Below are 26,704 nucleotides of genomic sequence, written 5' to 3'. Positions count from 1 at the left end.
GACATACTGGGAAAGTAGTGATCAAATCTTAGATTAGGCTTGGGAAACGAAATGCAAGGGTCAGCAAATTATCTAAAGTACAGAGATCAGCAACTTATTAAAAGTACAAAGATCAGCAACTTGTTCAAAGTGCAAAAATCGACAACTTCTTCAAAGTACAGAAATCAACAAGTGAAACTTCCCCTAAATAAAATTTCCCTGATTCAGCTCCTACAATCTAAGAATATTTAATAAACTTGTTCCCTATACACATTTTATTTTAGTTATACAACAAGCTGGGGAATTCTGAGAAAGAAAAATTTAAAAAGTTAATGCTGCCAAACTCTGAATAACAGTGCAGCATAAAACAAGCACAGACACATTCCTCTGAATATTCGGAATGGTACATACATTCGTTTTATATGATTCATAATATTTCCAAATCTGAAATCTGAATTCTGAATCTGTGCAAAATAGCACTCCAATATTGTAAGATGCTTGTCCTGAATTAGTGGAAAAGTCTTGACTTCCTTAGAGATTCAGTGACGAGGTTTTCAGAATAGTGACATTAATATGGTATAAAGCTTCTAACCAAATGAACATTCCCAAACTAACAGAAGCCTTTTTCTTTTCAGAAATATGATTATGAAAAATATGAGCCTTGATTTGTCATTTCATATAAACCATTTCACTAAGTCATTGTATATAATGGAACTTAAGCATCCACAGAGTTTAGTATCCATGGGGAACCTGGAGCCAAACCTCAACCAAAACCAAGGATTCACAACATACCACTGATAATAAAACAGATAATGACCCCATCGAATACTCTAATAGTGCTTTTATTGTTCATTATGTTTTACTGGTTATATGCTTGTTCTACATGCTTGTTTTATGTGTTCTTGTTTTAAATGTATTTATACTGTATTTTGATGTCCTCATGTGAGCTGCCCCGAGTCCATCCGGGGAGATGGGGCGGGATACAAAAATAAAGTTGTTATTATTATTATTATTATTATTTGTCAGAACCCTGCTACTAGAGCCTGTATGTGGCTCTGAATTTCAGGGTCACTGACATTGATAAGACACCTGCGTCTCAGGACTCGGAGAAGAAACGGCTGCTGGACTTGGCGGGGAATTTGCGCGGGGTTTTACTGAGCGGGAAGAGACTTTTCAAATGAGGGGGAGGGTATATAAAGGATGGTTGGCCGGAGTCTCCCATTCTTGGCTTTTCTGATGTTTATGTTTCCTGCAGTAAAGTTTCTGGTGATATCACAGAGAGTCTCGTGTGTTCATTCAGGAGCGGCTGTGGTGAGCTGACACTAAGCCAAGAATATAGACACCATCCCGCTGTAGCGGTGAGGTGTAACATGCAAGTGGAGGATGAAGAGCTCTTGGGCGCAGGAGGAGGAAGGTCGGGAAGGGCCACTCCCGAGCCGGACGCTGAGTTCCACCAGCTGGCGGCCCTGGCGTCATCCACCGCTTATGCCCAGCCAAATGGGGTAACCCAGAGGCATGGAGTGGTGCGGGGAGATAGCACCGGAGGAGAGGAAGGTTCACCTTCCCCAGGCCCACAAAGGATGGTGTTTCTGGAGGAGAGGATGTCGGCGATGGAGACCACCCTGGCAGTGATGTCGAGGGCGATGGAGCGCCTGGCGTTTTTGGCGGAGCCAGAGAGAGGAAGGGAACTTCGGGCTGGCTCAATGTGGGACGTGAGCGTGGGAAGCAGCCAGGGCTTTGCAGACCTTCCAGCACCGAAGGGAAGGGAAATGCGAAAGGAGCCCGGCGCCCGGCCCAAGACCCAAACAAGCCTGACGCGGGTGGAGGAGAGTGACGACGAAGGGGAAAAGCCTCCGAGAATCCCGGCTACGCTCCCAGCTAGTGCCCCTGGCGAATGCCGGGCGTGGCACAGGGCAAAGAGAAACAGCAGCGGGGCCCACTGGTCCGCAAGGGGGCTTGCGACGGGCGGAGAATTGGGGATTGCCACCACAGGGACCCCTACCGAGACGAGAGGAACTAAGGATCGAGTTTGGGGGAGAGTCCTCTGAACTGGATTTTTTCCTTACCACGGTGAGGGGCTATATGGAGGACAATGCTCACACTTTTAGAACGGAATCCAGCCGGATACGGGCCATTGGTGCAGTGTTGAAGAGGGGAGCGGCTAGCTGGTACGTTCAGCTGCACGCGCGGCGCGACCCATGTCTGGGGTCAGTCCGACGCTTTATGGGGGCCCTGGAGACCCGTTTCCGAGATCCATTGGAGCAGATCCGGGCGAGGGAGAAATTGAAGACCGTCTCCCAGGGGCAGAGGTCGGTATCTGAGTATGCGGAGGAGTTCCAATGCCTCGCCGAAAAGGTGCCGGAATGGTCTGCAGTGACAAAGATGGAACTCTTTAAAGAGGGGCTCAGGCGGGAGATCCTCTCCTGGGCGGTGCATCGTGATGAGCCTGACACACTGCGCGGATGGATTCAGCTGGCGGGGCGCGTCGAGACATCGCTGGCCCAGGCGAGGAGGCACCGAGGAGCGCTACAGCAACGGCCGCAGATGAAAGAGGGGAGCCGGAAGGAGGGATCAGCCCCAACCGGGAGGAGAGCGGAGCCGACAGGGAACGTGAGCGCCAGCAGGAGTGGCTGCTTTGTGTGTGGCCGGTTGGGCCACAGAGCTGCCGAGTGCTGGCAGAGAAAAGGGGAAAGCGGAGGCCAGCCCAAACCAAGAGCCGTGGCAGGAAAACGCGCCGAGGAAGAAACACCGATGAGGCACCATTCGGGGGGGTTGGTAAGTCAGGACAAAGCTATGATAGTGGTCCCCATTCGGCTTGAAAATGGCAGCAAACAAGCAACTTGCAAAGCGTTTGTGGATTGTGGATGTTCCAGGAACATCATTTCCCCTGAATTAGCCAAGGGATTGGGATGCGAAAGAACGAACCTAGAATCCCCAATAGCATTTTCGCAGTTGGACGGATCCACAGCATCAGGATCGTTAGCTAGGTACAGTGCCGAAGATGTAAAGTGTAAGATAGGGAGTTGGGAAGGAAAGGTGTCATTTGTGATATCACAAATAGCCAGCTATAATGTTATACTAGGCATGCCGTGGCTGGGGCAGGCCAACCCGCAAATCAACTGGGAGGATAAGAGCATGATTTTCGGGATGAATTTGGAAGAAGGGAGCCAGGAAGTTGAGAGGGAGCCGGGGAAAAGGGGGGAGGAAGACTCTATCAGAATAGCAGAACTGGCAGATAAATTACCCCCAGAGTATCGGGATTTTGTGGACGTGTTTGACGAGAAGGAAGCAGACAATTTCCCACCGAAGCGGAGAGTTGAAGTGAAAATAGAGCTAGTCCCAGGAGCAGAGCTTCCCAAGGCAAAGATATACCCGATGTCGGCTAGGGAAAAGGAGGAACTGAGAAAGTACATCGATAAAAACCTAGCGAGGGGTTTCATAGAACCTTCGAACTCCCCTTTAGGGGCACCTGTGTTGTTTAGGCGGAAAAAGGACCAAACGCTGAGGCTCTGCATTGACTACAGGGGCCTGAATGCAATCAGTACTGTAAATAAATACCCCCTACCCTTAGTGAAGGACTTGATCGCCCAGTTATCGGAGGGACAGGTATTCACTAAATTGGATTTAATTGAGGCTTACCATAAATTGCAGATCAAACCAGAGGACAGGTGGAAGACGGCCTTCTCCTGCGCCTTCGGATTATTCAATTATTGTGTGCTCCCATTCGGTTTATGCGGGGGAGGGGCCGCGTTCATGCAATTAATCAACGAAGTGTTGCATCCATTATTGTACAAGGGAGTCTTTATTTTTTTAGATGACATATTGATAATGTCTCGGACTAAGGAGCAACACGTAGAACTAGTCAGGGAAGTCCTACAAAAGTTGAGGGAAGCGAAGCTGTATGCGAAGCTTGCCAAGTGCGAGTTCAATAAAGACCAGATAGACTTTCTGGGGTATAGGATTTCCTCCCAGGGAGTGGCGATGGACCCTGCGAAGGTGGAAGACGTGAGGGGGTGGGAAGCCCCCAGAACACGGAAGCAGCTGCAATCCTTCCTGGGGTTTGCAAACTTCTATAGAACATTTATCAAGGACTTTGCGCGCCTCACTTTGCCGTTAACGGATTTGTTAAAGACTAAAGGCAGGGGAGAAACAGCCAAAGTGAAGGCCCCAGGGGCCAAACTGACCTGGACAATAGAATGCCAGGAAGCTTTCGAAGCCCTTAAAAAGCGTTTTACTGAGGAGCCTGTCCTACAGCACCCTGATATGTCTAAGGCCTTTGTACTACATTGCGATGCGTCAGACCGGGCATATGGGGCAGTTCTGCTGCAGAAAGACGAGGGGGGGAACCTGAAGCCATGTGGCTATCTGTCGAAAAAGTTTAGCGATACAGAAAAAAACTGGCCGATTTGGGAGAGAGAAGCCTTAGCGATTCTGAAAGCACTAGAGTGCTGGAGACACTTTCTGGAAGGAAGTGGAACACCGTTTGAGGTGTGGACTGATCATAGAAATTTACAGTATCTAAGATCCCCTCGTAAACTATCAGCGAAGCAGATTAGATGGGCCCAATATTTCAGCCGTTTTGATTTCAGACTCAAGTTCTTCCAGGGGAAACACAACATACTCGCTGACGCTCTCTCTCGGATGCCTCAGCACGGGGGAGGAATTCAGGAATCTGAGGGGAGCCTTTTCCTAGATAAGCAATGGGGCCTGGCAGTACTGACTCGAGCACAAGCGGCCAAAGAAAACAAACGTACTGCCATTTCCACGGGGGGAGGAGAAATATGGGAGGAAGAGTTGAAGCGAGCATATGGAATGGACAAATGGTTACAAACGAACAAAGAACAGGGAGAACTGTGTGGGGATTTGGTGTTTGTAAATAAGAAATTGTATATTCCTGAATGTTTAAGACAAGAAATGTTAAGGAAGTGCCACGATAACAAGGGTGCAGGTCATCTAGGCCCCACCAGGACTATTAAACTGTTGGCCAAACAATGCTGGTGGCCCGGAATGAGGAAAGACGCCAGGGGGTACGTCACGCAGTGTGAATTATGTGCAGAGGGAAAAACACCACCTGGGAAGCCCCAGGGGCTATTGCAGAAGGTGGTGGAGCCCATGAGGCCATGGGAATGCGTGGCAATGGATTTTGTAGGCGAACTACCCCCCAGCAGAGGCCACAGATACATTTGGACAATATTGGACCTATTCTCAAAACAGGCACACTTTGTGGCCCTGCCAAAACTCCCCTCGGCTGAAAAGCTCGCTGATTTGTATGTGAAGCATGTATATCGCCTACATGGGTGTCCCGACAAAATAATTAGCGACCGGGGAGTCCAATTCACTGCAAAATTTTGGGGAAAATTCTTACAGCTGTTAGGAGCGGAAAGGAATCTGAGCTCGGCTTTTCATCCCGCAACCAACGGGGGGGTCGAACGTACCCAACAGACACTGTGCCAATTCTTGAGGATGTACACCAATTATAGACAGGACGATTGGGCGGACCTTCTTCCGTTTGCTGAGATGGCTTTTAACGGGGCCGTACATTCGGCCACAGGTCGTGCCCCATTCGAAATAGTATACGGACAGGAGGTGGCACCTTTCCCCAGGCTACCCGAGTGGAAGGAAGGAGAGGGCCAGACCGACAAGGAATGGCCGGCCAAAATTAAGCAAGGGTGGCAGACCGTGGTGGAGGCATTGCGGGAAACACAAAAGAAGTACAAGCTCTTTGCAGATCGTAGGCGCCGAGAGGGGGACAAATTGGGCGAAGGAGATCTGGTTTGGCTGAGCACAAAAAACCTGAAATTGGGGTTCCCATCTAAGAAATTGGCTCCACGCTATATAGGGCCGTTCAGGGTAGCGAAAAGAATAAACGAAGTGACCTATGAGCTGAGGCTACCCAAGGACCTAGGAAAGGTACACCCGGTATTCCATTGCAGCCTGTTAAAAAAGTATAAAGGAACTCTGGACAGCGGAGAACAATAGTTGTGTTTAATCTTTTCCTTCCAGGACGAAGGGGAGGAGGACGCCATGTCAGAACCCTGCTACTAGAGCCTGTATGTGGCTCTGAGTTTCAGGGTCACTGACATTGATAAGACACCTGCGTCTCAGGACTCGGAGAAGAAACGGCTGCTGGACTTGGCGGGGAATTTGCGCGGGGTTTTACTGAGCGGGAAGAGACTTTTCAAATGAGGGGGAGGGTATATAAAGGATGGTTGGCCGGAGTCTCCCATTCTTGGCTTTTCTGATGTTTATGTTTCCTGCAGTAAAGTTTCTGGTGATATCACAGAGAGTCTCGTGTGTTCATTCAGGAGCGGCTGTGGTGAGCTGACAATTATTATTATTATTATTATTATTATTATTATTATTATCTGGAATTTTTCATACTAAGGACCAATACATGGGAAAAAAAAGCTGATGTTCTGTTGGATCCCTCTGATCTCTACATAGCCCCTAGTTTAGGAAATATGTTGGGACTATATAAATGTCCCACAATGCCCATTCATCAGACAGTAGCCTCTGAGATAAACAGGAATATGTTTGATTGACAGTCCCCCCTCCCTCACACACACACACACACACGAGCAATTTCTGACACAAGGTTGAATTGTCACGGTGGCACAATGGGTTAAACTCTTGTACCTGCTGAACTGCTGACCTGAAGGTTGCTGGTTCAAATCCGCGAGACGGATGAGCTCCCATCTGTCAGCTCTAGCTTGTAAGAACATAAGAAAAGCCTCCCAGCAGGATGGTAACACATCCGAGCATCCCCTGGGCAACGTCTCTGTAGACAGCCGATTCTATCCCACCAGAAGCCACTTGCAGTATGTTTTCAAATCGCTTCTGACATGATTTTAAAAATGGGGGCGAAGAAACATCAGCGAGCTAACTCTCAATCAACAGAGGAACAGATACACACACACACCGCTCCCCGCATCAATCAGGATGTGATTCACTGTGTAGCACAGTAACTACAGTGCTTGCACATTTATAGCTCCACAGCAGGACTCTGGCCAATAATCATGCAAAATACGTTTTTCTTCAAGATGAAAAAGAGGATCAGTTGTGATTTACTACTAAAAAATATGCAACGTGGCAAGGACAGCTGTACAGAAAACCCGCCATCTTTAAGATCTGGTCATATTTACTACATTTTTGCCATCACATCCTTGCTATTTTCAGTCACAAGAAAATGTATATGATTGAATTTTTGGTTAAGATCATAATTATATTGTTGTTCCCACAGATTGGAATACAGCAGCAATATGAGCTCGGGCAGTACATAAAGAAGAGATACTCCAATTTCTTGAGTAGTACCTACAAACGGGAAGAGGTGTGTACTAGAATATCTATCTTCTCTCTCTCTCTCTCTCTCTCTCTCTATTTATATTTACCACCTATCTATCTATCTATCTATCTATCTATCTATCTCAGTGGTACTCAGCCTTCCTAATACCGCGAGCACTTAATATAGTTCCTCAAGTTGTGGTGACCCCCAACCATAACATTGTTTTTGTTGCTACTTCATAACTGTCATTTTGCTACTGTTATGAATCATAATGCAAATATCTGATATGCAGAATGTATTTTAATTCACTAGACCAAATTTGGCACAAATACCCCATATGCCCAAATTTGAATACTGGTGGGGTTGGGGGATGTTGATTTTGTCATTTGAAAGTTGTAGTTGCTGGGGTTTATAGTTCGCCTACAATCAAAGAGCATTCTGAACTCCACCAATGATGGAACTGAACCAAACTTGGCATACAGAACTCCAATGACCAACAGAAAATACTTGGAAGGGTTTGGTGGGCATAGGCCTTGAATTTTGGAGTTGTAGTTCACCTACATCCAGAGAGCTCTGTGGACTCCAAACAATGATGGATCTGGACCAAACTTGGCACAAATACTCAATATGCCCAAATTTGAACACTGGTGGAGTTTGGGGAAAATAGACCTTGACATTTGAGCATTGTAGTTGCTGGGATTTATAGTTCACCTACAACCAAAGAGCCCCTTGAACCAATGATAAAATTGGACCAAACAGGCAGAGAGATCTTCAGCCTTCTCTGACAAAGGGGTTCCTAAGACCATCAGAAATATGTGTTTTCTGATGGTCTTTATAAAGGAAATGAGCGAGTGGGGAGAGGCTAATTATAACAGATTTTCTTTTTAAACGGTAGCTGCCACCAACCTAAAATGTCTTTAGGATTTATTTTTTTTGTTAAATGTGTCTGAGGCAAACTTCTCCCATTCCCTGCCTACACTGTTTCTACCCCTGGCTCCCAAACTGATGTTCACTATGAGGCTTTTCTGTGGTATTTTATTGTTGTATTGCTGGAACTTTTATTAAGTCTTCTCAATGGAAAATATACACTGTGGAGGCTCTTGAAAGTTGAAAATAGAATCACAATTTATTTTCTTAAAAACAGGTAAATGATTACTTCAGAGAGGTTCATAAGCGTAATCGGTTACAGACGTTCTTCAGCTTAACTTAGTTGTATGTTTCAGATTTATTTCACTTAGTTTCAAACAGTTCCAACCAACCAATCTATCTATTGGTCACAAAAACCCTCGCTCTATTTGCTGAGAATAGTCACGAGTTCCCCTGGGTTGTTAATTAACTCTAACCTAGAGTCCTTCTATGAACCAACCCAGTAGTGAGAGACAATCCCTTGAGTTATCTTTCCCCCCAAGAGATCCAGAGCTGCCTGACTTAGCCTGTCCTTTTCCACAGCTTTCAGTTCTCTCTCACACACACTCCAAAACCAAACTGCTCTCTTCAAATCCTCAAACAGAACTGCCTGGAGCTCTTTTTTTTCTGCACTCTAAGACTTGGCTCCTCCCATCTGCTCTGGTTGGCCAATCCTAAGAATCTCTCTCTAAGCTCCTCCCCCTTTCTAACCACACTCAAGATGGCTGCCTGGCATTCCTCAACAAAATGGAGGCTGCCTCACTCACTGTTACCAAGGCTTCATTCCCAGCCTAATAGGTAAGGTTCACTACAGTCTTCAACAACCCCTCTGACACTTCCTCATGACCCCCAGGTTGAGAAACGCTGATCTATCTATATCTATATAGCTATCTATGGTTTGCTCCCAAAAGTGTAGCTTACTACCTTATTTAAAAACTTCTACTCTGAAACAACATAAAAGCATTTAAATATAATGTATGTGAGAAAGGTATCTCCAGCTATGGACAGACATTTAGCAGTTGGGCTCATGGCTTCATTTAAATCAGGCCGGGTAACTTGGAGCCCAGATGTCCTGGTATATCAGCCATAGCTTTCATAGCCAACTTGGAGAGATGCTGCAAATTAGTATCCAATAATAACTGGAAGCATATAAGCTGCCTGTTTCAAATGGATACTTGAGATAGGAATGAAAGGAGCCAGTCACAAACACATGGCAAAATCAATAAAGTGTTGCCCTTTCGAATTCCACAAAAAATTTAATCTCCTTCTGTCTGTCCTTTACTTTAATAACTCAGGGCTGCGATGAAAAAAGTTTTTTTTCAATATTGTCGCTATTTTTGATGTATTTTGGGGTGTTAAATTTGAAAGCCACAATAAAAACTTCATACACAAAGTTCTTTCACTAATCTGATATTTTTATCAATTCAGTTTTTATTCAGTTTTGATTTAAGTGTGGACACTGATGTTCCAGTGAGAGTTCTTTTAGTGCTTTTCAATGGAGTTTCATATCAGTGCATTAAAGTGGTTCAAAAGTCTATTAGAAGTTTTTACCCCTTTCTAACAGGTTAGTCTTTCCTCCCCAAAGAAATTTTCTCAGTCACATATTACAAAATAAAAAAGCCAAAGCAAGTTATGAAAAAAAAAACAATGGGATGGAACAAATCTGAGGTCATTTTTATGGTTTTGTAATGCCACATTCTTATAAAACGGGCATTATTAGAAAATTTTAACCCATTGCCTACTGTTTAATCTTTATTCCCTAAGGAAATCTTGCTCAATCACATATCAAAAAATAAAACTGCCAAAGCAAGCGGTTAAAAAACACTGTATGTGTTGGAGTGATTCTGAGGCCATATTTTACTTAGTATGCCAAATTCCTATAAAATCAATAGACATTTTTAAACAATGTTATGATTTGCAGAATTGTGTGATGCTCCTTATTTTTTGTTGTTGTTTATCTTTAATACCAATTATTATGGCCATCCTGACTGGGATATTAAAGAAGACATAGCCCAAACATACAATGCTCCTAGATTGTGATCCTACCATCTGTTCTCACCACTTGTAGCCATTCAATTTCCTTTTTCCAATATGCCATTTTCCTTATCTCTGTTACTTAATGTTAATGACTCAAATACATCCTGTGCTATATGTTTCATAACATCCAATTCTCAGAATTCAGACACCCTTCATGATTTAACATGAATTCTAATGGGACTGAGACTAGCACTGTGGTAAAGATGGAACCAAATGTGATTTTTGGGTAGGGGTTATGGATACCTGAAATATTAAAAGAGAGATCTACCTGAGGGTCCCAAGCCCACTGTTTAGCCGGTATTGCACCACCTGACATTCATAAGGAAGTAGCAGCCAATAATGAAAGGACCAAGATAGTGACATCTCCGGCCCATCCCCAGTTCAGCTATCGGCCAGCACGCCAATGCCTTAAATCAAGAAATAGTTTTCTAAGAACTACAGAGACTCACAGGAACACCTCAGCTAGTGAGAGCCCAAAAGTGGCAGACTAAAACCCGGAATCTCGAGCCATGGCTGATACTGAATGAGAGACTCCCTCCTGGTCACACAACAGACTGGGCGACTTGAAAGGCGCTGAGCAGACTGAGCTCTGGCACCACGAGATGCAGAGCCAACCTTAAGAAATGGGGCCACAAAGTGGAGTCCACAACATGGCTCCTTCTTTGGAGGCTTTTAAGTAGAGGCTGGATGGTCATCTGCCGGAGGTGCTTTGAATGCGATTTTCCTGTTTCTTGGCAGGGGGTTGGACTGGATGGCCCATGAGGTCTCTTCCAACTCTATGATTCTATGAGTATGGTGAAGAGCAAACCACAGACCACCTATTATAATGCAGTCTGAGTCCAGAGACATGCACAATGGAGGACCTTTTTATAGCAACACCAGAGACACTCCATGTTGCAACACAGACTCCTTAAAGCGCCAGACCAGACTTTAGTGTTTTAAAAAAACACTTTATTAGTTCACAACCAAAAGGAGCCCAAAAACAAACTCAAAAGGCTCAGAACACTTAATCTTCAGTGTGAAACACAGAATTCCCAGCAATCAACACAAAACCCCAGACCCTGGAAAATAACCCGGATTAAACCGGAATATAACCCAGTTAAAAAACAAACTTTGTAAAACAACAAAGAAGGCACTCCAATTCCCAGCAGGACGACAGCAGGCAGGAATTGATGACCAGCAGGGGCCCGAAGACGTCTGTCGAAGTCACCCAAACACAATGTCAACGTCGTTGAGTCCAATATGGGTCAGAGAAGGAGAAGTCAGCAATACGAAATCCAGTCCAGGTCAGAGAAGGAGAAGTCAGCAATACGAAATCCAATCCAGGTCATACACAGAGCCAAAGCGTAGAATGCAGCACGGCAACTAATGCATAAGATCAACACAAAGCAGTCCAGAGAAAACCCCCACAGTTCCAACCCCCACAGACATGGATAATCCAGATTAAATTTACGTTCACAGAAGTCTTCCCAAAGCATGTCTTCCCAAACAGCTCACACAGACACACAAACACCCAACAATACTTTGCCGACTGCAAAGGTGATCCATTTCCCAAACCCACTTTTATTCGCAAATCATCCTCAGAACTAGAATCAGCCAACACCCTGCTAGCAGCTGCAGCCTGTTGACTCAATTCCTCCTCAGAGCTAGAATCAGACAACGCCCCACCAGACCTCCTTTCAGCTGAAGCCCCTTGCCTATCCCTCCACCCAGTCCATCTTTTATCCAAACCCATAATTCCCCAAGACCCAACTGGATCCCCACTGTGCCAACCCTCGAACGTGTCACTACTTGTGGGTTCTCTAAAGATGTCCTGGATCTCCCGCACCTTAGTCCAGTCCATTACCTCATCGTCTGGACTTGTCATCCCATCCTCCTGATTCTCAACCCCATCATCCCCAGAAGATATGACATGCCCTGTTTTTCTTTTTCTTTTTAAAAGGTTTTGATCCACAGCACAGAAACAGATCGAACCATTATGAGTGCTCAGGCAAATCTTGCTGGTCTATTCCCCCCTTCTGGTGATGAAATCTGGAATCCAGAACTCCTTTGGCAACCTATTCCAGTACATATTGTACCCAAGGAACACAATCCAGTGAGTATCAACAATAAAACAATCCCAAGTCTTTTGTGAAATGGTAGTTAGTGGCTTTCGAGTCAGGAGAACCAGTTAATCTGCTCCAGGTTTTAGTGTACTATTTATAAAGGTAAAGGGTAACAGTTTCCCCTGACGTTAAGTCCAGTCGTGACCGACTCTGGGGATTGGTGCTCATCTCCATTTCTAAGCCGAAGAGCAAGCGTTGTCCAAAGACATCTCCAGGTCATGTGGCCGGCATGACTGCATGGAGCACTGCTACCTTCCCGCCGGAGCGGTACCTATTCATCTACTCACATTTGCATGTTTTCGAACTGCTAGGTTGGCAGGAGCTGGGGCTAACAGCGGGCGCTCATTCCACTCCTGGGATTTGAACCTGGGACCTTTTGGTCTGCAAGTTCAGCAGCTCAGCGCTTTAACACACTGTGCCACCAGGGCCCCCGTACCATTTATAGGAACCAATTAAAGTGCTGGCTCCTAATCCCTGAATAAATCCTTCATCTTGGACAGCTCTTGAAAAATTCAGATTTTTATCTCATTTTAGAACCTCTTCACACTGGGCTAAAATTGGTGACATGCTCCAGTTTAGCCCAGGTCACCCACTGAGACTGCTGGCTTCCATCAAACGATGCCAGCGTGGCTCCATGGGTGAAGGAGGCCAACACCATGCTAACACAGGAAGCTTCCTGTGTTGCCAATGGCCCATATTTGTTAGGAGATTCTGGAAATTAGAGCTTAAAGGGTAACTTTTTCCAATCTCTTCAGGCCCACAACCTGTTATAGTGAGCTTCCAACTGAAAAATATCAGAGCTAGCTGAAGGGTTGCAATGATATTCTTAGTTCACGTAGGCTTTCTTCATTACTCTTCTGTGTTAGCTCTATCCTGGAGGTGTAAAGAGTATTCTAAACATTGGACTAATGATTGAGAAACAGGTTTCCCAAGTTTTGGGAGTCACTGGTGTGAAGTAAGCTAGAAAATTGTGTGGGTTTGATTTTGCGTGGAAAATGGATTTTTTACACACACAAACACAAATAACATTTCTGTGCAGAAAATAAATTTGCCGCACAGAAAACAGATTTATCCACAACAAGTAACATTTCTGCACAGAAACTTTTATTACGTATTGAAATGTTATTTTTTGTGCATAATGCACATTTTTTTTTTGAACAGCAAATAGTCTACTACACTATACACATTCCATTCAATTGGACGTACTGTTAGGTAAGTGCATATAGTAGTGATGGAGTAGATATGTGGCCCTCTAGATCTTGTTTGACCACAATTCAATACTTTTATCTTTTATCTATGTTTTTTTTAAGTATAGTGGACTCCACCTCGAGCCTTGAGGAAAAGTGGGTAAGAAATAAAATGGATAATGTTGATGATTCTGTGCCATGGAATTCAAGGTGTAAGTCAAGGGCTTCCCAGGAGGTTTCCTGTCCCACCAATGACCAGATCTGCAGAGGTTCATGAAATTGACTGAACATTATGATTGCTCACCAATGCATTTTGCCCTGCAGATAGGCAACTGAAGGATGGCTATAGATATTATCAGAATATATAAAGATAAAGTTTGATCTATATAAAAGCCCTAGCAATGAAACTCAAAGTGAAACAGAGCCTGCTTATAATCAGTCTTACTTTTGTTTCAGAAATTACGATATCCAATGTTTCACTGTCCACGTTATTTGAAACTTCTGAAGGAAACAATTGTCTCAAGTGAATTCCAGCTCATGCTGCAGCCATATCAGGTATTAAAAATGGGAAAGGATAGTGATAAGGGAGAGAAAGCTAAACCTGTATTATTCCTGAAATATCCACTATTGTCTAACCATATATGATCTTATACAGTAGAGTCTCACTTATCCAACAGTCACTTATCCAACATTCTGGATTATCCAACGCATTTTTGTAGTCAATGTTTTCAATGCATTGTGAAATTTTGGTGCTAAATTCGTAAATACAGTAATTACTACATAGCATTAATGTGTAATGAACTACTTTTTCTGTCAAATTTGTTGTATAACATGATGTTTTGGTGCTGAATTTGTAAAATCATAACCTATTTTGATGTTTAATAGGCTTTTTCTTAATCTCTCCTTATTATCCAACATATTCGCTTATCCAATGTTCTGCCGGCCCGTTTACGTTGGATAAGCGAGACTCTACTGTATTTAGAAAGCACTGTAGAACAGAATAATCCATCTATTGCTGTCCATTATCAAGGGAGCTTTTTTACATGGTCTCCTACAGATCAATTCTAAAGCATTTAGGATTTTCAATATTTACAGTAAATGTGAAAAAACGTGACCCTTTACCACCAAATATGGATGCAGCATCACTTCAGCTTTGGCTTCTCCCACCACATGTAAAATAGATTGATTTGACTGAGATGCATGTGATAAGAATTTTCCTTCCAATGGGTTCATGAACATAAATGGTAGACAGTGTTTTGCTCATCAGGTCATAAACTTTATAAACTTTATAAAATGTTCCTATCCTTTGCTACCTTACCTAGGATTGTGCATGTCTGGGTTCTGCAGATCAGTAAAATTTCTAATATAGCCTAGCACAGTGGTTCTCAACCTGTGGGTCCCCAGGTGTTTTGGCCTACAACTCCTAGAAATCCCAGCCAGTTTACCAGCTGTTGGGATTTCTGGGAGTTTGAAGGCCAAAACATCTGTGGACCCGCAGGTTGAGAACCACTGGCCTAGCACCTCATCATATTGCCATGTGTAATTGCTACATTACTGTTACTTTGGCCATCAAACCATTAGCCTACTCCAGCCTAGGAATCTACTCTGATTGTGACATAACTAAATTGCATAGGATACTTCAATTTATGAATCCTCTGACAAAGAAGTTCCTTTTTATAGCCACACAGCCCTACCTTTTCTCCTTGTCTTCTGTATGGCTGGAAGGTCTTTTTACCAGCATCAGCATTAGGAGGATGGTGAAGGAGGACTGGAGAAACACAGAAATCTATGGAACATGGCCATATAGCCTGGAAACTCACAGCAACCTAGTGATTCTGGCCTTTGACAACACAATAAAATAAAAGCCTGAGCTGGGAAAGAATCAGCTCTAGTCAAGTTTGCCTGTGTGCCTGCCTACAACAGGAAAGTTAAACAGCAACTGTCTCTAGGTTATTGCACTGAGCAGCTATAAACAGCAAAACAGAGAAAAAGGGTGAAAGCAAATAAACTATGATTTGGTTTTCTGTAAATTCAAGGTGCAACAAATTACATTCTCATCCATACTGAATGGTATGCAGAATCATTGCTCACCTGACAGGTAAATGTATTGATTTGTGTATGAAGATCTTTTTTATTTATTTCATTTCAGGAATTTATAAAAACAATATCTTTGCATTCAGGATATAACCCCGAGACTCTGGCATATTTTGGCAATTTCAAACTCTGGCATGTACAGGATACTTTATTATGTGAGGTACTTTTCTCTTTAAAAAAAAATCTCTAAAGTTGTAAAAGTATATTTGGTTTGTTAAACTTGCATTGAATTGTAATTAAAATATAAATGTGGCAGTTGATCGATTCTCTTTCAATCAATCTCTTTAAATAAATAGTTAAATATTGTTAAAATAGTTCCCTAGAATATGGAATCATGGGAAATATTTTCTCCTTAGGTAGGTTAGGTAAAATTTTCCCTGACATTAAGTCTAGTCATGTCTGACTCTGACAGTTGGTGCTCATCTCCATAGACATCTTCAAATCATGTAGCTGGCATGACTGCATGGAGCGCTGTTACCTTCCCGCCGGAGCGATACCTATTGATCTACTAACATTTGCATCTGCTGGGTTGGCAGAAGCCAGGGCTAACAGCAGGAGCTCACCCCGGAATTGAACTGCTGACCTTTTGGTCAGCAAGTTCAGCAGCTCAGCGGTTTAACCCACTGCGTCACTGGGGGCTCCCTTATTATTCCTTTAATAATGCATATTTTTACTACATCGAAGATCACAAACTATTTGGCTTCAAGAACAGACAGTATAGTAAATATTTTCGCAACTTCCTTGGACAATTTAGGGTTTAGTAAAGCTGGAAAGCTCCAGAACCAGGCAAAAAATCTAAAACAGATGACATGGTTTTAATGGCTATTGGGGACTGACTGAGGATTATGAGATCTGCAGTTTCAGGAATTTAAAAATGTATTTCTTTTTTATTGCAGTCCATTCACAATTATACACTACCTGAATGGGTGACCAAAGATGTAATGGCCAAACTGGATGAACTAACAGTGATGTCTGTGTCAGTACTATTTGGTTTACACAAAAGAGAAGAGAAAGCACAGCTGCAAGGAGGTAAACAAGAAGAATTAATTGAGCCATGATGATGATGATTGACACATTTTCCCAACCATAACTAAAAAAAAACAACCTTGCAATGTACTTAAGGCTCAAGGCACTAATTGCTTTAACTGATATATTAATTAACAAAAGTTTTCAGCTGTTTAATCAGTGGAGACCAGTTTTAATCAGCAAAGGAAGTTGAATTAAGGAAATGTTTGTGTGTTCATTTATATTTAATTCAATTTTCTAAAAAAATTGTTTTGGCTCTGCAATTTTATGGTAGTAGATTTGGAGACTGCAGCCTACCCCCCAGCTATTCCAGTGTAGTGCAGTTTTCCCATTAAATAAATGCAAACATTTTGGCTGTATTTTGCCACAAAACGTTGGCAGTATCATGCCTTCTATTTTTAGTTTTATCTTAGAATGTTATACTATGTTTTTTTAAAAATTGTTAAAATTTCTTAGAAATGTGTTATTTGTATTTATACTATTATATTCTAGCTATTATTCCCACTTATTACGCAACTATAAGTGTATTTATAATTATAAATGATTGTTACATCCAGATCTTGTTGGCTCAGATAATATACATATGTTACAGTGATGGAAGCAAAACTATCTGTTATTATGTAAAGGTAAAGGTTTTCCCCTGACATTAAGTCCAGTTGTGTACGACTCTGGGGGTCGGTGTTCATCTCCATTTCTAAGCTGAAGAGCCGGCGTTGTTTGTAGACACCTCCAAGGCCCTGTGGCCAGCATGACTACGTGGAGCGCCATTACCTTCCCGCCAAAGCAGTACCTATTGATCTACTCACATTTGCATGTTTTCGAACTGCTAGGTTGGCAGAAGCTGGGGCTAATAGCAGAAGCTCAACCTGCTCCCAGATTCGAACTGGTAGCCTTTCGGTCAGCAAGTTTAGCAGCTCAGTGGTTAAACCTACTGCGCCACCGGGGGACCCTGTAAACAATCTTTTACTGTTTACATTTAATTTGTCATTTCCTCAAAGTATGGGAAAACAATAAAGTTTAAGACACACCTTATGAAGCATACAGTGACAGATGGTTTATAGTTCTATGGGCAAAATTTATGAGGGTTGAAACTTTTTTTCTGAAATGATTTTTGTGGTCAGTGTCAACTGATCTGGCACGAGATCTCAGCAAGGCCCTGAAATTACCACCATTGTTCAAAGGTTCTTCACAGGTAAAAGATCCTGAATCATTGCTCCCTCTTTAAGCCAGTTCTTGTCGTCCACAAAGGACAATGTTTTCCACAATTGGCAGACATTTCTTTCTGTTTTCTTCTGCTTTCTTCTTATTTCCTTTATCATGATGTAGGGTTCCATCAAGATGTTTTCCACTGTGAATTAGCAAGTAGTTTTCAGCCAAGCACAAGGTGTTCTGATGGTTTTTGGTGTCCATTGAAGACTTGTATTGCATCTTTCCATTGCACAAATGGTTTAGCAACCAATGCACCAAGCTTCTGATGACCACCTTTACCAGTCAGTGATAGACACAGTTTCTTCCATTTTCACTTGCAATCCAGGTCAAATTCCCTTTGCCTGACAGCTGCAGGTAGGCTAACTTGGTCACTTCTACTATGTCAGCTATTGCTGCTGTTGCAATATAAATTGGTAGAAAGGTAAGTAATGACAGTGTGAATAATCCAAATTTGGTTGATATAGTGCTTGCAGTTCTGGGGGAACTCTAATTTTTGCTTTTCATAGACTTGGCATGAGGATTTGGTTAACCAGTTAAAACCAGATTTTTTTACCTGAAATTTTTTGTGGGGTTGAAACCCTAAACCATCCCCTTAGCTACAGACTTAGGAATAATTATTTTTAATTTCAACCTCTATTATTGTCAGACTGACCCATCCCAATGAGCTCAATAGAGCTTACTTACCTTATTGCTCCAGAAAGAGATACAAGTTTAGGACACTCTTTGTACTGTAATATTCCTCTGAACCAATATTAACACTTTTTTCCATCCCTATGAAGGACTCCTTGTGAAAGATATCTTAGAAAAGATGTCAAATGCCGCTAGATATCCAGGCAAGAGAAAAATGCTGGTCTATTCTGCAGTGAGTTGTATTATTATTATTATTATTATTATTATTATTATTATTATTATTATTATTAAATCTTTGGCTGTATATGTTCATATTATCTGGCTCTACAAACTAATTAAGTCTGATTATATTGGTAAAATCTTTAGAAGATTCTAACCCAGGGGTCCCCAAACTAAGGCCCGGGGCCCGGGGGCCCTTCAAGGTCATTTACCTGGCCCCTGTCCTAAACTTTAGACTTAGGGTTGACCTAAGTTACCTGGTCTTTGGAGGTCTCTTTGCTTACCTATGGCCTTATGAGATCGTCTAGATGGTCTTTGAAGGTCTCTTTGCTTAGCTACGACCTTATGAGACTTTTTAGATGGCTTTTGGAGGTCCCTTTCCTTACCTATGGTCCTATGAGACCGTCTAGATGGCCTTTGAGGGTCCCTTTCCTTACTTATGGTCTTATGAAACCATCTAGATGGTCTTTGAGGTCCCTTTCCTTATCTATGGTCTTCTGATGGCCTGATGAGATCATCTAGACGGCCTTTAAGGGTCCCTTTCCTTACCAATGGTCTTATGAGACCATCTAGATGGTCTTTGGAGGTCTCTTCGCTTACCTATGGTCTTATGAAATCGTCTAGATCAGGGGTCCCCAAACTAAGGCCCATGGGCTGGATGTGGTCCCCCAAGGTCATTGACCTGGCCTCTGTCCTAAACCTTAGACTTAGGGTTGACCTAAGTCTGAAATAACTTGAAGGCACACAACAACAACAATCTTAATTTTGGACTATTTCATCCTAGTCCGGCCCCCTAATAGTCTGAGGGACTGTCAATCGGCCCTCCACTTAAAAAGTTTGAGGACCCCTGTTCTAACCTTTATCACAGCAATTCTAAAGTCTATAACCCTAAGATGCTACTCACTTTTGGAAATATTTGCCCTACATCTAAAACCCAGTCAATACAATCCCAGGCCCTCAAATTTCACAGCCAAACCCAGACACAAAGGGACATCCTCTTTGTTGTCAGCTTCTTTTAATTTGGACTTTTAACAGTTTCATGATGAAGAGAAATTGAAAAGAGGCAGGTTTTCCTGGAAAGGAGATTTGGGAATACATAAAGTGTCATATACTGGACCTATACTAGTAGTAATGCTTTGAAGATTTATTGCCCTGCTAGAACTATGTAGCAGTTTACACAGGTATGGGAAGATCTTTGGCCTAGATTTAATTGTAATCACACCTAGAGAAGATCCATAAAAAAAAGAGATTTACACATTCCAACCGATATAATTCATATATTCTGAGAGAGACTAACAGCTGGATTTAAGCCTTAACCTACAATTCACATCAGGCCCACTAGCCCAGCCATGAGGGCAGATGACTATAGGGCCAAAAATCCACATTCCGGATAGAACATAGTGGTGGTGTAGCATGTGTGCTGCTTTTTATTTCTTGCAGAGGATAATAAGCAAAGGAAGAATATCCACTATATATTCTCTGACCTGCTTAACTAAGATCTGTTTTCAGATTGTCTATATCAATGATGGGCAACGTTTTGCGCTTGGTGTGTCAAAATTCACCAAAAAAAACCTAGCATAACTTGGGTAGTGTGCCATTTCGAGAGAGAAAAAAACATAATTTCGCAATATGTATAGTTTGAATAACAAAAATGTATATTTGTAATATATAACTGTATTTAATAAATCAAAAACTATTTACTACCATTATTTCCATGTACAACAATCTCTGGTACCTCTTGCAGTTTCCACACTGATTTCTCTCTATTCTAATTTCAATGTAGTCATGAATAATTAATAATATAATACTAATATAATAGTAATAATATGATAATATACTACAATAATTATAGAATAATAATAGCATGATATAATGATAATGTAATCTGCATAATTCCCATGGAGTAAACAACAAAACCACTGGACCAAATCACACCGAATTTGGCCACAAAAGACATAATCATCCAATCAATCTGCATGCAGCAGCGTGTCAGCAAAAATGGCTAGGCGTGTCAGTGCTGACACGTGTGTCATAGGCTGGCCATCACTGGTCTATATAGAATTTTGTGATACTGCCAATTGAAAGCTTTGCCTTCCATTGACCATGCTGATAGAACCGTAATATGCAATATATGTACGCATTTGTCTTTTTGCAGCATGATACAACACTTGGAGCCCTGCAGATGGCACTCAACATTTACAATGAAAAACTAATTCCATATGCCACTTGTCAGTTTTTTGAATTGTATCAAGAAAATAATGGGTACGTATTGTATTGTGCTTTCAACAATCACCATTCCTTTATTACCAAATGCCAGTTTCTACTCATTTGTACTTTTGCTATGTTTCAGTGTGTTCTGCAATGTCTTTATAGTTTTATATATAAATGCATTCAGTGTAATAATATAACAAAGCCATTCAGTTCCAATTATGGCGCTCCTAGCCACTATCTATTATTTATAAAAAAAAATTAAGTACAAATATGTAATCTGTATGTAGAATGTGGATCAAAGAACTGCTTTCTTTCCATGCGAAACATAAGAAAGGCTGTACTATGTCATGGACTAGGGCAGAGTAAAGATGCAGAGGCAGAAAAAAAATGTATCTATGGGTGATTCATGCAGGGAAAAATTTGAGGGCAGGAACCTTGGTATCCCACTTCCTTTATTTTAATAATGTGTTCTTTATATTCAATAATCAGTTAATCACCTAATTGTTTCAAGCCAACATTGACTTTGTAATGTTTTTGTTGTTATTGTTGACATGTTGACATAACAAAGGAAGAACAAGGAGGCGATAGGGCCTCTGCAAGGAGAAGATGGGGTGATGGCGACAGGGGATAGGGAAAAGGCAGAACTGCTTAATGCCTTCTTTGCCTCTGTCTTCTCACAAAAAGAAAGCCATCTTCAACCTCAGCAACATGGAATGGACGAAGAATTTGGGGAAATCCAACCCCAAATAGGGAGACAAGTTGTCCAGAAACACCTGGCGGCTTAAACGAATTCAAGTCCCCAGGGCCAGATCAGCTACATCCAAGAGTATTGAAGGAACTAGCTGAGGTTATTTCGGAGCCACTGGCAATCATCTTCGAGAGTTCTTGGAGAACAGGAGAAGTCCCGGAAGATTGGAGGAGGGCAAATGTGGTCCCTATCTTCAAGAAGGGAAAAAAGAACGACCCAAACAATTACCGTCCGGTCAGCCTCACGTCGATACCAGGCAAGATTCTGGAAAAGATCATTAAGGAAGTGGTCTGCAAACACTTAGAAACAAATGTGGTCATTGCTAATAGTCAACACGGATTTACCAAAAACAAGTCATGCCAGACTAATCTGATCTCTTTTTTGATAGAGTTACGAGTTGGGTCGATACAGGGAATGCCGTGGATGTAGCGTACCTAGATTTCAGTAAGGCCTTCGACAAAGTCCCCCACGACCTTCTAGCAAACAAACTAGTAAAATGTGGGCTAGACAAAACTACGGTTAGGTGGATCTGTAATTGGCTAAGCAAACGAACCCAAAGGGTGCTCACCAATGCGTCGTCTTCATCTTGGAAAGAAGTCACGAGTGGAGTGCCGCAGGGCTCCGTCCTGGGCCCGGTTCTGTTCAACATCTTTATTAACGACTTAGACAAAGGGTTAGAAGGCACGATCATCAAGTTTGCAGACGACACCAAACTGGGGGGGATAGCTAACACTCCAGAAGACAGGAGCAGAATTCAAAACAATCTTGACAGACTAGAGAGATGGGCTAAAACTAACAAAATGAAGTTCAACAAGGACAAATGCAAGATACTTCACTTCGGCAGAAAAAATGGAATGCAAAGATACAGAATGGGGGACTCCTGGCTCGACAGCAGTACATGTGAAAAAGATCTTGGAGTCCTTGTGGACAACAAGTTAAACATGAGCCAGCAATGTGATGCGGCTGCTAAGAAAGCCAACGGGATTCTGGCCTGCATCAATAGGGGTATAGCGTCTAGATCCAGGGAAGTCATGCTCCCCCTCTATTCTGCCTTGGTCAGACCACACCTGGAATACTGCGTCCAATTCTGGGCACCACAGTTGAAGGGAGATGTTGACAAGCTGGAAAGCGTCCAGAGGAGGGCAACTAAAATGATCAAAGGTCTGGAGAACAAGCCTTATGAGGAGAGGCTCAAAGAGCTGGGCATGTTTAGCCTGCAGAAGAGAAGGCTGAGAGGAGACATGATAGCCATGTACAAATATGTGAGGGGAAGTCATAGGGAGGAGGAAGCAAGCTTGTTTTCTGCTGCCCTGCAGACTAGGACACGGAACAATGGCTTCAAACTACAGAAAAGGAGATTCCACCTGAACATCAGGAAGAACTTCCTCACTGTGAGGGCTGTTCGGCAGTGGAACTCTCTCCCCCGGGCTGTGGTGGAGGCTCCTTCTTTGGAGTCTTTTAAGCAGAGGCTGGATGACCATCTGTCGGGGGTGCTTTGAATGCGATTTCCTGCTTCTTGCAGGGAGTTGGACTGGATGGCCCATGAGGTCTCTTCCAACTCTACTATTCTATGATTCTATGATTCTATGTGTTGTCGAAGGCTTTCATGGCCGGGATCACAGGGTTGTTGTATGTTTTCCGGGTTGTATGGCCATGTTCCAGAAGTATTCTCTCCTGACGTTTCGCCCACATCTGTGGCAGGCATCCTCAGAGGTTGTGACATGCTTTTCAAAGTGGAGAAAGGTGCCTGTTTGTTATAGCACATTATTCCCTTTTCTTAGCATCTTGTATTCAGTGAGTTTTGTTTTTAATTAGTTATTGGAATGTAACATGGGATTGATTTGCAAATCCGACTGCTGAGACATGTATATGAAGAAATCCCATGAAGAGAGGGGAAATAGATTAATTATTGGGCATATACATTCTACTTAATGTATAATCTGATCCTTCGGCATTATACTATTTTGTATTACCTGCTGTTTCTAAATACCTCGAAGACCGAAATGACAAAATAAAGTCACTCTCAGAGAAAGGATTTCGATTAAGATACTGGTTACCAATCATGGATGGCCTAGTATTATACAAAGGCATGGTTTAGGTTATTTGAAGAATAATTTCACTCCTTTTGTGGGTTTTCTGTGACTTCACCATTGACTTACATGACAGGCTGCTTTCCAAGCAGTTTATGTTGGTGATACACTTTGTAGATATGCATCATTTCATGACACAGTAATTCATTTTACTGGCAAACCAGAGGTTAAACATACATAAATTGAAGAACAAAGTATATGAAGACTCTACATAGCTCAAAAAAACCTTACATAGGGAAGCTGATGAAGAAACACAACGTACAAACTATCTACAGACCCACTAAGAAAATCCGAAATGTCAGGAGAGACTTCTGCAATACAGCCAGGAAAACTCACAGCAACCTAAAAACCTTTCATTTATATATTTTTAAAATATATGATTTGTAAGATAATTACACACATTTCCAAGATTTCTGTCATTTCTCGTTATATGCGCATAACACACCTACAGATGACAGATGACACATGAATGTGTCACAACACACAATTTGGAAAGCGTTGGGCTAGAAGCTTGCAGTAATTCTATGGGGGGTTTTTTCTAGAAAGCAACAGTTCTAGATACTTCTGAATAACAAGAAAGAAGCAAGACACTTTTCAAAATTGTACCTAAGGGGACTTAGAATCATAAAAATACCTTTTAAAGGTCCTTCTCTAAACTCTAATTTTGAACATATGAATACAATTAAATCTGCTTATGATCATGTGAAACATTGAATTACAATCTCTGAATTGGTCTACATCGGAGTAAGCATCCATATGCTTTGGATTACCACTCTCATCAGTCCCAGACAACAAGGCCAATAGCCAGGAATTACGGAACCCTCAAAATCTTGAAGGCACCAGGAACTCTTTCATATTACACAATTATAGCATTACTATTTATTTATTTATTTATTTACAGTATTTATATTCAGCCCTTCTCACCCCGAAGGGGACTCAGAGCGGATCACATTATACACACATAGGGCAAACATTCAATGCCCATAAACACATCAAACAGAGACCGAGACAGACAGACGCAGAGGCAATTTAACCTTCTTCTGAGGGGATGTTCGGTTCTGGCCACAGGGGGGAGCAGCTGCTTCATCATCCACTCTGACCGCACTTCCTCATTCCAGGTCGTAAATTAGTTAAACTTGCCTCCCCACTTTTATAAGTGGTACCTTATTTCCTACTTGATAGATGCAACTATCTTTTGGGTTGCTAGGTCAGCAACAAGCAGGGGCTATTTTTTATTTTTAATTGATGGGTGCTCACCCCGCCACGGGCTGGCCTCGAACTCATGACCTCATGGTCAGAGTGATTTATTGCAGCTGCTCAACAGCCTGCACCACAGCCCGGCCCCTACCATGGCTACATCTTATAAAATCCTTGGGGATTGTGGCATAGTGAGGCATTAGAACTCTCTGGCCTAGAATTCTAAATGCATCTCCCAAACCAGAAATACCAGGATTCTATAGGATGAAAGCATGGGAATTAATATTATGTGGCCCTAGGTCATCTATTCCATCCTGAGATAAATGTTTCAATCTAGGCCTATGGAGATCAGCACTATATTTTGAAGAGACTCCCTGAAAATGTGATAATCTTATGTTTTTCCTCCTCTCTCTTTCTGTCCCAACTTTCTTTATCTGGCTCCTGCAAATCAGGGAGTACACAATCGAAATGCATTTTCGGAATGACACTACAAAAGAACCCTATCTACTTACCCTACCTGGCTGTTCATCTGCGTGTCCGCTATCACAATTTGCAGAACTGGTTTCTCCCATCTTAGTCGAAGATTGGGCTCGTGAATGCCAGACAACAGAAGAAAAGAAAGGTAGCGTAATAACTGAGTCAGTTGCATCCGATGGTAGAAATGAGTACCTGCGAATTATTGTAACATACATTTGTTCAATGTTTTTACTATATTAAACATCAGCTTGCAATTCAGTAGGAAAATAAAGCATAGCTGTTCTGTCACGTGCTGGGCCTGTAACTATTGTCTTTGTATAGGACGCATACTTTATGCCCAGCGGGAAGCCAGGGTGCCTCGAAAGAGAGGTTGTTGAGAATTTTCCTGAACAAGGATAGTCCTTTGGGTCTTTAATGTGATAACGAAGTCTTTATTGATGAACAAATAATAAATCTTCAAGGAGTCAAATAACACATCAAAGTTTCCTTAATAAACTGTTGACCTTTTCAGTCTTGTCCCCAGGGGACAGGCAATTGGCTTTGGATAACTGTGAAAACCCTCTTATAACCTCTCCCAGGCTGTCTATCTTATGGGCTTAGCTGGGAAACTCAGCCACTATCAGGACCTCAAGATTGAACTTCAAAGACTCTGGCAGAAACCAGTACAGGTGGTCCCGGTGGTGATGGGCACATTGGGTGCCGTGCCAAAAGATCTCAGCCGGCATTTGGAAACAATAGATATTGACAAAATTACGGTCTGCCAACTGCAAAAGGCCACCCTGCTGGGATCTGCGCGCATCATCCGAAAATACATCACACAGTCCTAGACACTTGGGAAGTGTTCGACTTGTGATTTTGTGATATGAAATCCAGCATATCTATCTTGTTTGCTGTGTCATAATAAAATAATAATAATAATAATAGACAGACTACAAGCAGAGGCATAACACAGTTGCTCGGATGATTCATTGGAACTTGTGCCACAAATACCATCTACCTGCGACAAAGAACTGGTGGGATCACAAGCCGGAAAAAGTTACAGAGAATGAATATGTCAAGCTACTCTGGGACTTCCGAATTCAGACAGACAGGGGTTTTGAGCACAATACTCCTGACCTCATGATCGTGTTAAAAAACAAAGTCTGGATTGTCGATGTTGCAATCCCAGGTGACAGCAGGATTGAAGAGAAACAACTGGAAAAGCTGACACGATGTGAGGATTTAAAGATCGAATTACAAAGACTTTGGCACAAGCCAGTCAAGGTGGTCCCAGTGGTGACCTTGGCCCGCACTTAAACACAATTGGC

General features: G+C 42.4%; 1 protein-coding gene across 3 annotated transcripts in view; it reads left to right on the top strand.

The window, feature by feature from the left end:
• acp3 (acid phosphatase 3) overlaps positions 1–26,704 on the top strand; it is a 43,988-nt gene that overhangs the window by 15,450 nt on the left and 1,834 nt on the right. Inside the window, exons 2-10 of one of the 3 annotated variants that reach the window (XM_062984310.1) lie at positions 5,983–6,295; positions 7,220–7,306; positions 12,147–12,299; positions 13,953–14,051; positions 15,646–15,750; positions 16,487–16,619; positions 18,605–18,687; positions 20,830–20,936; positions 25,373–25,542. In XM_062984310.1, the coding sequence (XP_062840380.1) occupies positions 6,185–6,295; positions 7,220–7,306; positions 12,147–12,299; positions 13,953–14,051; positions 15,646–15,750; positions 16,487–16,619; positions 18,605–18,687; positions 20,830–20,936; positions 25,373–25,542 (1,048 nt within the window). In that variant the 5' untranslated portion in view covers positions 5,983–6,184. The remainder of the gene's footprint in view (positions 1–5,982; positions 6,296–7,219; positions 7,307–12,146; positions 12,300–13,952; positions 14,052–15,645; positions 15,751–16,486; positions 16,620–18,604; positions 18,688–20,829; positions 20,937–25,372; positions 25,543–26,704) is intronic. The other 2 variants (XM_016994403.2, XM_062984311.1) reach the window with 2 other exon arrangements.

This window comes from Anolis carolinensis, chromosome 6, assembly GCF_035594765.1.
Source record: "Anolis carolinensis isolate JA03-04 chromosome 6, rAnoCar3.1.pri, whole genome shotgun sequence".
In the NCBI taxonomy this organism is placed as follows: Eukaryota; Metazoa; Chordata; class Lepidosauria; order Squamata; family Dactyloidae; genus Anolis; species Anolis carolinensis.
The sequence above is the reverse complement of the archived record's forward strand: the minus strand, read 5'-3'. Positions and strand labels throughout refer to the sequence as shown.